The sequence below is a fragment of the Nothoprocta perdicaria genome, unplaced genomic scaffold (assembly GCF_003342845.1).
Source record: "Nothoprocta perdicaria isolate Ctin4 unplaced genomic scaffold, notPer1 scaffold_118, whole genome shotgun sequence".
Taxonomy (NCBI): Eukaryota; Metazoa; Chordata; class Aves; order Tinamiformes; family Tinamidae; genus Nothoprocta; species Nothoprocta perdicaria.
Genome location: NW_020454294.1, coordinates 243730 through 254709, shown reverse-complemented (window position 1 = coordinate 254709; position 10980 = coordinate 243730). Strand labels below are relative to the sequence as shown.

The window sequence follows — 10980 nt, the reverse complement described above, 5'->3', positions numbered from 1 at the left end:
TAACATACTACTAGTAAAATCTACTGCTGAAAGTAGAATTGGAATGATTCTAGTGTGTTTGTGGATATACAGACTATAGATGTCATCTCAAATCATATCTAAGTTCTTGCAGCAATGAACCAGCCTGTTTTTTTTAAACTTTTATTTGGCTATGTCAATTAAAACAGTATTTGGAGTACAGGAAGTTTTTTTTGTACATTTGGAATATAAACTATGAGAAGCTGCTTCCTGCTTTATTCGAGCTATCCATTTTTGGTTGGCGCAGCTATGAGTAGGAACCATTTTTAAACAACTGTTTCAGAGTCCTTTAATAGCAGTGTACTGTAGGCCAAGGAACACTGCATGGTGGTTGTTTAGCACATCTTCAAATGGCAGACTTTGGAGCTTGGTTGTAGATTCCATGCTCTCAAATTCCAGAGTATTTATTGGAGAGACAGTAACATTACACCCTTAACTCTTCTACAACCTGTTTTCTGCTTCTTTGTATAATTGGAAGTAATAGGTAGCAAGAGCTTTAAGTTAAAAGGAGTTGGTGTCTCAAAATAGCCCTCAGGACTGAAGTGAAAGCAACTTCCTTTGCTACCTGTAACTTGAAAAACTGATGGGTGGAGAAAGAAAAACTAGTCCTGTCTTTTGTCTTACAGACAGATGGGATTGAAGGAAGGTGGGGGGGGGGAGAAGAGTTATCTTTTAGCACTGTTTCAAAATTTCTCTGAAAACTAATGTCTTCTTGTTCTCTTTAGGATCCTGAAACTTTGCACTTTTTAAAAAGGTAATAATTATCTTGACTTTCAGCTATACATCTTACCCATTTATCAGCTGTATTTACTGTTTGTTTTCATGGTTATAGTTTTAGCTTAAAGCTGCTGCTTTTCAGGTGACCTAGGCTACAGAGCCAGAGAGCATCTCAGACRTTGATATGTCTATACGCACAGCTATGCATCAAGTGGGTGAAGTTTTAACCTTAAGCTAGGTAGTTACTTTTGGTGGGGTAAAGAAATAACAAATGACTTATGTTTGGCATATGTAGATGTCACATCTACATGAGACATTGTTTGAAATATTTCCCTTCTGAGAGTCATCACCAAATACAGATAAGTTATATGCACATTTATTTGGGGAAATCCTTACGTACAGCTACCCTGCCAGAAACCTGTTTAGTATGGATAATACTTGCATCTTTCCAAATAGCACAATCTTACCCTAGCTTCATCAGCAGTATTAGTCACTTGTGAATAAGATACCATCTGAAATACTAGTTTTCAAGGCTGTGTAAAAGCAGTACAAATAATGGAAATTGATTCCACTGCTGCAGTCCTAACATGATTTTTTTAAACAGTGTAAGTCCCAATGCATACTCTGAAATCTTTTGTGGTGCATTCATACACGAGAATGTAAACTAGATACTAGTGAATGTATTTTTGCTCCTGCAGAGTTCACCTGTGTTCCTCTTTTAATTTCTTGAGCAAAGCTTCTGTGTGTGGACTTGCTGTCATGCTTCCTGTTGTTATAATTATTTAGTCATGCCCACTCCTATTAAATATCAGAGTAATGATTCATCAGAGGAAGAATAAGTAATAGTAAGGTGACGTGTGAGACTTAAGGACAAGAAGCATCTTGGCATACATTCTACTTAGCTCATTAYTGGATCTGTGCACTCCCAACACGTATCTTTTGGTAGAAGGATTTTTTTAGCTAAGAAACAAGGTGGTTGAGGAATCTTTTTTTTTTTCTGATGCTCTTCTAAACACATGGTTTGGGTCTGGAGCAATAGTGTATGGTATTAAAACTCTGAAGTTGTGTGCTTCAACYTGGCAAGTGCTACAGCTATGCATTCCAAGTGAGTATTTAATGTTCTGCCCTATTCTGTATTCCCATAAATGGCCAGAGTCTGGACTCCGTAGACTACTTGAAAACTGAAGCAAAAAGGTGGTGTCTTGTATGAATCTAACTGTTTTTCTGATATTTTCAAATTTAAACTTTTCCAGTGCTTTGGGCAGATGTAATCACAGATGCAAAAGTCAGCATCATCTCTTGCTCAAATCTCTGACTCAGAAATCTTCCCCCTGCTGAGAACACAGTTCTTGACCTTGTGATGCTTTGTCACGTTTCACTGTAAAGCAAAGTCAACAATTTTCAGACCAACAATAGAAGCTAATTTTAATTTTAGAGGCAGGAGCCAAGCCCTGCTTCTGTGGGAGAGCATCTTGGCTCTGCTCTTAATTAAYGTTGGTTTAGCTCTTGAGACTGGTTTAGCCCTTCAAGCATTAATTCCAAGTTATTTAATTTAATCTGAAATCTTTAGGGCTCAAAAATACTATTTTTAACCTGACTTGAAGTTTTTGTTTCTTCTATTCTTCAGAAAATCCTAGGTTTAAGCCTAGAGCAGATCAAAAATTACACCAGAACAAAATTCCTTTTCCTGAACACTGCCCATGCCAGCTGTAACCAGCTCTTCTACAGAGCTATGTTCTCATTTTTCCCCACCCTGAGCTGCCAGAGGTAGGTTTTGGCTGTCTGAATGGCAAGTCACAATACAGGTTATGCAGGGAGTAGTCAAGTGCTATTTTTTAAACTATGGAATATGAGAGAATGACTAACTTGTCAATCCTAGGCAGACTATTTTTTCACTGCCACCAGTCTCAAACAAAATTTTTCTTCCATTTTGATACAGATCAACTAACTTGTGGTACAGTTGCTTCTGAGTAATATCAATCTATGCTACTTTGAAGTAAAAGTTAACAGAGAGTTAAATGGAAAATTTATTAGTGCAAGTTGGTCAGTATCTTCCAGCAAGTACATAATGGCATTCCATGGTTAATACATTATAAACAAACCTGTACTAAGTTAAGAAAAGTTGAACTTGTCTTGATGTAACAATATGTTACATATTGTCATCATCTGATTCATCCTCCTCTTTCAAAGATTCCTGTATGAGAGAGAGAAAGGCAGCCTTAGTAAAGACACACCCTAGTTGTGGTTTAATAGCTTTATAAAGTCAGCCTACAAAAAAGCATTGGGAGTTCTGCTGTAGAGCTTTAATCTTGTCAATTTGTTCACATCTTGAGGTAGGCAGAATGTAGTGCCATCATTACTTTTGGAACAAGTGGAGATCTGTTTAATATGGGGATTTTTTTTTATTTCCAGCTGGTTATCTTTAAAAGCAGTTATAGTCAATCTGACTTCTTGTCTCTCCTACTTCCTTAAGTCTACCATTGTTGAAAGCTTATTTTCGAGGGAGGAACATGGCATCTGAGCAAGCTTGTTAAATTGCTCCATTTTTGAAAAGAACTATCCCAGGATTACATAGTGCATTTTTCTCTTCCAAATAATTTCAGTTAACAGTTAAATGATTTGGGCTGTAACTATACCCCTCTCAGTGTTCACTGCACTAGAAGCCTAACTGCCAACTCATTCATTCTATTCTGGACCTGTCAAGCAGAGCACTGAGATGGCTCCCCAAAAGCTGGGCCTTACCTTGGCATATTTTTCTGCTTCTTCCCTGATATCTTTGGGAACAATTTCATGTTTTCCATTGGTTACTGCCAATTAAAAAAAAAAGTATACATTAGGCAGAATTCACATGAAGACTTCAACATGCAGGATGAAGTTAAGATCAATGTTGTAGTTCAGCTACAGAGGCTTAGAAATATTCTATGTTTACAGAAATAAAGATAAATAAAATGCATTACTTTCTCCAACCCAGCTGAGCTCCAATTCAAAGGCTTTATCCTTTACTTCATCATGAACTATGTAGATTCTGGAAAGAACAAAAAAAGTACAGATTAGAGCCAACYGATCAATAGGCTGAAAGTATTTCCTCCCTTTACAGATTTCCTCTATTGAGATATTCTCATTGCTGTCAACAGAAGCTCTCTCCAGTCTTTTCTTCTACATATRCAAACRGAAAAACACCAGAGATGGTTCCAGYCCTAATTATTAGTATAAGAATGCATTAAATGATAACCACTAAGATACAAACTACTTCTCTAGTCCCAGTACTCAATTTATTATTGGTAGAAATWTAGCACCTTTAAAATACTCATTGTTCACAGTTTAAATACCACAGAACTTAAGCTCTRAAGTCCTCACTGCATGCTTTTGCTGGCTAAGTTAGAGCTGTCCTGTATTTCTCCAATAAACTTAACTTTATATTTAAGACTAAATACCAGCAGACTTGGAGTTACAATACCTTGCATGACATGCTAGAGGCCTATGCATTGSCTTCCATACTGACTGCTATTCTTAATGCAAACATGATGAGCAGAATTTAAACTGCAAGTGGTACAACAGCATCTGCAGTGCYATCAGGCTACTGAAACCAGCCCCTAGTCTGTGAGGTAAAAAGACTCATGAAAATGACAGTAACAGCATAACCACTGTGTAGTGTTTCTCCTCAGTGACAGGTGAGTAAAATTAACTCATACACTGCAGCACTGCTGATAGAAGTGTTTAGTATTTCTTTATAAAAATGTTCTAAGCAACAGCCATAGTGCTGGAGATTATATTTTACACCTACAGATTTACTCCATTTAAAAGGAACAACTTCAGWTTGAAACTATGACAAACTCATCCATAAGAACTTATATCAAATTGGGAGGTAAATAAGAGAAAAAAAGAGAAAAGGAAAAGGAGACTTACATTTTTGCAACCTCTTTAACAACATCACGACAGGTCATTTCCTTCATCTGTAGAAGGAAAGCACAAGGCTTAAGTGAATATAATGTTTTCCATTTCCCTGAGACAAAACATGAGTGTCTATTCACATGCCTAAAGAACTTGCTCTTCAGTACTGGCAAGTAGTTACAAGTAGGATCAAACCATTTTGTCTTTCACTTTTGTGCAATCTGCAACATACAAGTCTTTCTTCCACTGAAGGATTTCACAAGTGCATGTCTAGGTGAAAAAAGTGGTTAGGCTGAAATGTTGCCAGGTTAGGCTCTAAGCAGAGGAGTGTTTTAATGTTGAGGAAATAGTTTAAATATGTTAGAAGCTAGAATTGTTGCTTGGTGCTGTGTTTGACTTAAAATAACCACCTGCGCAGCATAGTGCGTGTGTCATATTTTGATATATAATACTCATATACTTCCTACATTCTATAGTAATGCTTCAGGTCTTACCAACATTTTGCTGGTAATTTTGACTTCTGGTTTTAAGTGATGCTCCAAGGGCAGAATACTACTTAGATGTTAACAGCTGACTGCATGGCTGAACATGGTATTAATATATCATTTGGTGTTTTCTCAGTTATTTCAGTCTGACATTTTAATCATAGTTAAGCACAAGTCTCATACTAGACAATGACAATATTGTAAGATTAAATGCCACTTTCCATGATAACTGACTGCTGTACACAAACCTACATTAGCCCACATTTACATTACTATGTGTATTTATGCATAGAGTTAGTAGTGAAACTACAAGACCTGAAAGTGTAGAGTCAAAAAGACTTTAGCATCATCATATTTTGCCATCATTYTTTGACCTCTCAGCTACATTAATTCTGCAAATGCTTACAGTAGTCATTATCACAGGAATTAACACTTATGGCCAAATCTCAAGAAAAATGTGATTAGTAGCAACCGAGGTGCCTAAGAAGCACTAGGTACTGAAAGGCTGAAGTCCTGTGCACACCACTTCAGTTTTCCCTTGCACTTCTGTGCAGCTATAACTGACATGACCCGCACAGTGTTGCCTGCTTGCAGTTTAAGCTACCTACRAGGGAGGGTATAGGTCATTATCCTTCCCTACAAGCTTTTGCAGCTCTCTCTCTCTTTGATATTTGAGTTATGACATTTAATCACAAATTCATCTTATCAAAATGGACTCAGATCTGCAAACCTGCCACTGATGTTGGCAAAAAAGCATCCAGGAGCAAGACTGCACTTGCTTCATGGTGCTTTGAGAAGGACATAGGCATTGCTGAAGGCATTCTGCAAACAAGCCACCCCACAACTGTGGTTACATCACAAAATACAGCACTGGTCCCATGTTCCTACTGTTACAGGCTACACAATGGAGATCAAATACTACCTGTACTTAGTAGCTGTACAAGAATTAAGCAGTAAAATAAAAACACTCAGCATTGTGGAAAAAAAGGCTTTTTTTATATATTACTCAGGATACCAAATCTTTCTGCCAATTTGCACACATCAAAATTGAAATTATGATGTCTCATTGATTCATGTCAAGATGTAGGCTTCCTACTTCTAATTTAAAATACATCTGACTGGGTTTAAGACTGAACTGAAGCAAATGAAGAACATTTTAATTGTTCCTGTAATTTTTAAGTTCTGATGCAAAACCACCATCAATGGACTGTTTTTTACTAATACGTGCTCAGAGTTTCCGTGTGCTGACAACTGTGATGTGGTGCTTTTGCAGACTGAAGATGCAAGCAGAGCACAAATTAAGCATTACATCCAACACAGCATGGAAAGGCTTTTCCTTTTTTAAGTACCTCCAACTCCAAAGGCTTCAGGTATTAAGAAACACAAGGACAGAAGCCTTTTAGAATTCTGACATAGTTCTAAGTCAGCTTAGGGTGCACCTCAGCACATTTCAGTGCAGTCTTCTCTCTGTAGATCAGGTCGTACACTCAACTGCTTGCATGATCAGGCTATGGAATTATTTCTCTGTGTGCATCTCATTTATTTATGCTTCCTGTTTTAAAAATGTGCACTCCCTATGGAGTTCCTGTTGTCCTGGGACAAGGCTTGAGAAATACTGCTATTAAGAGAGGCTAGAACACCTTCTAAAATGCACGAAGGAAATGTTTCCTCTGCTTCTGTGGTATTCTATACATATTATATGTCTTAAGCATTAAATAGGTATGAATATAAGATTGGAATATCCCTTTGGAAACAGCAAACCCCAAACTTAATAACCTACCTGAAGTTTTTCAATTTCTGTTTTTGCAGCCTGCCTGGCTTTACCAATAGCACAGCCCCAGTAACCCTGAAAGAAAAAGGAGGGAATGGGAAAACAAATACAGTTAAATACCAAGCCCACTAGCATGCGTGCTGTACCATCCCACCCTGAAACAAGTTCGCTAGTACTCAGAAAACCCTGGAATTGGTCTATAATCTCACAAGCAAGAGAAAGCAATTCTCACATAAGAATCCTAATCTGCTCATCGCAGAATCCAATTACTGGATGTGTTGGTACTTAATCTAGTATAGAAGTGTGGATTATACACACATAATGCACATCCTGTGTATTAGACACAGCTAAAGGAGACAGCACTAAGTGATTAACAAAATCAAGCATCTGTTTTGATTCGACTTGCTGTCAGAAGCCACTGTCAGCCTCTCGGTTACCCGAAGAATTTTGTGACTGGAATATGCCCATAGTCCATGCACCTTTGGGGACAGGGAGTGGTACTAGAAAGAACCAGGTGGAACTCCTAAATTTCTAATAAACAGAATTTAAAACTAATTTCAAAAAGACTGTACTTTTTCAAAGAAACTTTCATGTCCATGTTTAATAAAGACATGAAGATATGCAAAAACATCTTTGTTCACTTTAAGCAGTGATCAAAGGATAATTTGCTTATATCAAATATATAGCTTATATCAAAATGGAAATATTTCAACACTCACGTATGAAACACCTGATGGATCAATCATGTACAGTTGTGCACCATCATCCTTATCGTAAGACCCCAACATAAAACTAGGTAAGAAAAGTAAAGTTGGAAGCATTTGTTCTACCAACCCAGGAAAAAAAAAATGAAAAGACTAAATGCAACTAAGATTCCTATGTTCATCTTGAAGCAAAATGACCATCTCTACATTTTATATATATATATATATATATATCTTATATTCTAGTATTTTCATAATCCCCTACCGTTTAGAAGCTGCCAGTAAGATTTTACTTGATCTATAAGCAGCCAGCACCTTGGCAGCAGCTCTCAACAGTCATTAGTCCCCGTCTACTAATAACTACAACCCATTACAACATATTCCACAGCAATGACAGCAAGCAGGATGATTACAGAGAAATCTATCTAGTGCTATTGCCAGTGCCATAAATCTACAGCTTAGGAAAAGGGTCACATTCTGTGTGCTCTTATACAAGGATGAATTCTTTGCTTGGTTTTCCACAAGATGTTCCACCCCCCGAAAAATGCAAGCTGTTTATATCCTCACCTCTTAGTTACTCATTCTAATTTAAAAATAAATAAAATAAAAAAGAAGAATCTGAGCTAACCTGAACACTTATATTGGCTGTGAAACAAAAGATCTTTACAGGTAAATATATMCTTGAAAGACTCACCTGCAACCAAAAGGCCTGACAGCACTGTATAGCGTGTATGCATGCACATACATGGCCACTCTGTCTGCAAGATGCTAAGTGGAAAAGAAAAAAAAAGAAATCAGAAAGCTTCATCTGCAGAAATAATCAAGTCTCTTGCAATGAAAGTTACTCTGCCTGCTGAGGTTCAGAAAGCCAATGAAACAAATGGATCGTGCCACTTCCTTACCTTCAGTGGGATATCATAGCCATAGTTGGACCTAAAGTTAGAAGCCTCCTCTCTAGCAATGTCTGCCAAGGAGCGAGCATCTGCCAGGAGTCCTGCTACCGCCTGAAGCGACAGACACCATCAGTTAGGCAACACATTTTCCTGTAAGGCCTTCTTAAGATCAATGGACTAAGTCTAATGATGTGAGGTTACTGATGTTAACCATAGCAGTGTATCATTCCCTTTCTGTTTTATATGATTTGAGGGGGTAAGCAGAAGCAAACCCAGCTTCTTCCCAATACTGGTGATAAGCACACACAGTTTGAGGCATTTCTCTCGTGCAGTAACCTCTATTTATGCTGCCACGACTGTTACAGATTAGCCAGTAACCTGTAAGATCCACATGGCAGCCTTCACAGGATCCACTTGGCTCCCACATCATTAAGATGGAAAAGAGAATCTTGTATGGGCACGAGCATGTCATGCTTTTTAACAAGCCTTATTCATTTACTGAGTAACGAAAGACAACTTTGCCACTTGTTCAAATGAAACTCTCTCAAAAGAAATCAGAACAATCTCAAAATATACACACCTGTCTTCTACTTTCAATTTTAYTTCTATCTAAATAAATGTAAGTATACACACAACCAATTATAAAAAATAGTCTAAAAATCCATTGTCATTTCTAACTACGTACAGAGGTTGTTAAATTACTTTATCTACTTTGCAGGGAATCTCTCTTTATGAGAGGTTAAAGTTAAATAGCACCTCACCATTCCAACATGTCGATCRACATTGAAGAGACGCTTATTGGAACCCTCTTCATAAAGCTTGGACAGAACTAGTTTTTCTACTCCAAAGACAACTCCATCTTTACACCTTATCCCAATTGCTGTACTGAAAAACAAGATAAAGGCACATCTCACTTACATGGAAGCACAACAGATTTGGGAAGCAAAAATAAATAAGAGAGTTAACAAAACACTACAAATAGTTTCCACAAAAGTAGAACCATAGTGCAATTTTTGTAGCACTCCGTTCATGGAAGTCAAGGGGAGGAAAAAGATAAAAAGCTCAGTAAACCTACAAAAAATATTCTCACCCAAGGGTAAGGGGGTAAGGCAGGGGCTGCCAAGTCCCTATCCAAATAACGGAGCGGGACTGCACACAGTGGCAGCCCTGTTTGGAGAAGCACGTGCTGTGTGTTACCAATACGACACTGAGGGCCTGTTTAATCTCCCCTGTGGTCAGTTCAGGATACAGGTGATGTGAGAGTCTCTCCTTGCCCTCCAGGACGGATCAAGCACAAAAGATCAAATCCGACATAAGCTGCACCCCCTCCAAAACACTCGCACTGATCCCTACTGAGCAGCGCACGCCATGACCAGACACMCGTGTTGATCCCATCTGTGCCAGGATAATCGGTCCCACTTTTGCTCTGAGCACAGGTGGGATATTTTTTTTGCAGCTTTTCCTTTGTCCAAGGAAGAGGCACGTTTGTAGGGAGCAGTCGTTACTGCCACAGTGTGGAGCATTCCCCAAGAAACTGGGGACTGCCAGATGACTTTGCTATAAATGTATGAGGCCTCGAGCTAGTCAGATCTGCAGTGTCTCAACTCACATGCATTAAATGGGCTTTCAGGTACTTATATGGTGCTATAACCATAATAGCTGAGCACCCTGCATATATTAATGAGCTGTGCAACCCAACTTTGCCCCAAAGCAGAGAACTTTATTGCCCTGTACGTGCACAGGTGAGTTTACAGCCCTCCTTTGTATTCTCCGTAACATCGCCTCTGTTTCTACRGCACCACTGAGCAAGCAAAACTGACTGAACCCTTTTATACTTTAYTTGAAAACTTCTAAGACAAGGACAGAGCAGCTCGTAACTTCTTCTGCTAATACAGTTTTGTCTGCAAAACAAGCTCATCTATTTAAAAAATACACCAATTAGCAAAGGGATAAAGATACTTGTATCTTACCTACTGTTCTCCACAGCTTTCATAGCATATTCCACTTGAAACACTCTGCCATCTGGAGAGAACGTGGAAGCCGACAGGTCATACTGAGGGAGAAAACACACTGCTCAGCAAGGAAGCAAAGCCCAACACCACAGGCTGAGGGGGGCTGTTCGTTTGCTTGGKTTTTAACGCCCTTATTCAGCACACGTCTTTTCAGAGGACGTCCATRCAAGCGGCTCCCTTACACACGGGACATGAACAAGCAAGTTGTGGCCCGCGACTACACGAACTCATTGCATCAGGCCGGGATGCAGCCGCGCTTCCCGTGCCGCCAATCCCGACACCTCCTCGTCCTGCAGCCGGGGCAGCCGGGGCGGCACTCGCCACCCAGGGCACCTTTCCGGGGGCTTTTTGAGGCCGGGAGGCTCTCGCGTGCCCTGCKCACAGCAAGGCCGTGCGGGCGGCAGCGGCCCGCGGGTTTCCGAGGCGCCGCGGGACCCAGCGAGGGACCCAGGGCCGCGCCGGGGCCGAGCGGAGCGGCGGCAGCGCCGG

At 39.5% G+C, this 10980-nt stretch overlaps 1 protein-coding gene across 1 annotated transcript in view; it reads right to left on the bottom strand.

Moving 5' to 3' along the window:
* Window positions 1–272: 272 nt before the first annotated feature.
* The window catches only part of PSMA3 (proteasome subunit alpha 3), a 10923-nt gene continuing 215 nt past the window's right edge, over window positions 273–10980 (bottom strand). Inside the window, exons 2-11 of the mRNA XM_026053753.1 lie at window positions 10450–10532; window positions 9241–9364; window positions 8489–8590; window positions 8281–8354; window positions 7602–7674; window positions 6892–6957; window positions 4642–4688; window positions 3693–3760; window positions 3478–3542; window positions 273–2929 (exon numbers count right to left, since the gene is read on the bottom strand). Coding sequence (XP_025909538.1) covers window positions 2885–2929; window positions 3478–3542; window positions 3693–3760; window positions 4642–4688; window positions 6892–6957; window positions 7602–7674; window positions 8281–8354; window positions 8489–8590; window positions 9241–9364; window positions 10450–10532 — 747 coding nt within the window. The 3' untranslated portion in view covers window positions 273–2884. The remainder of the gene's footprint in view (window positions 2930–3477; window positions 3543–3692; window positions 3761–4641; window positions 4689–6891; window positions 6958–7601; window positions 7675–8280; window positions 8355–8488; window positions 8591–9240; window positions 9365–10449; window positions 10533–10980) is intronic.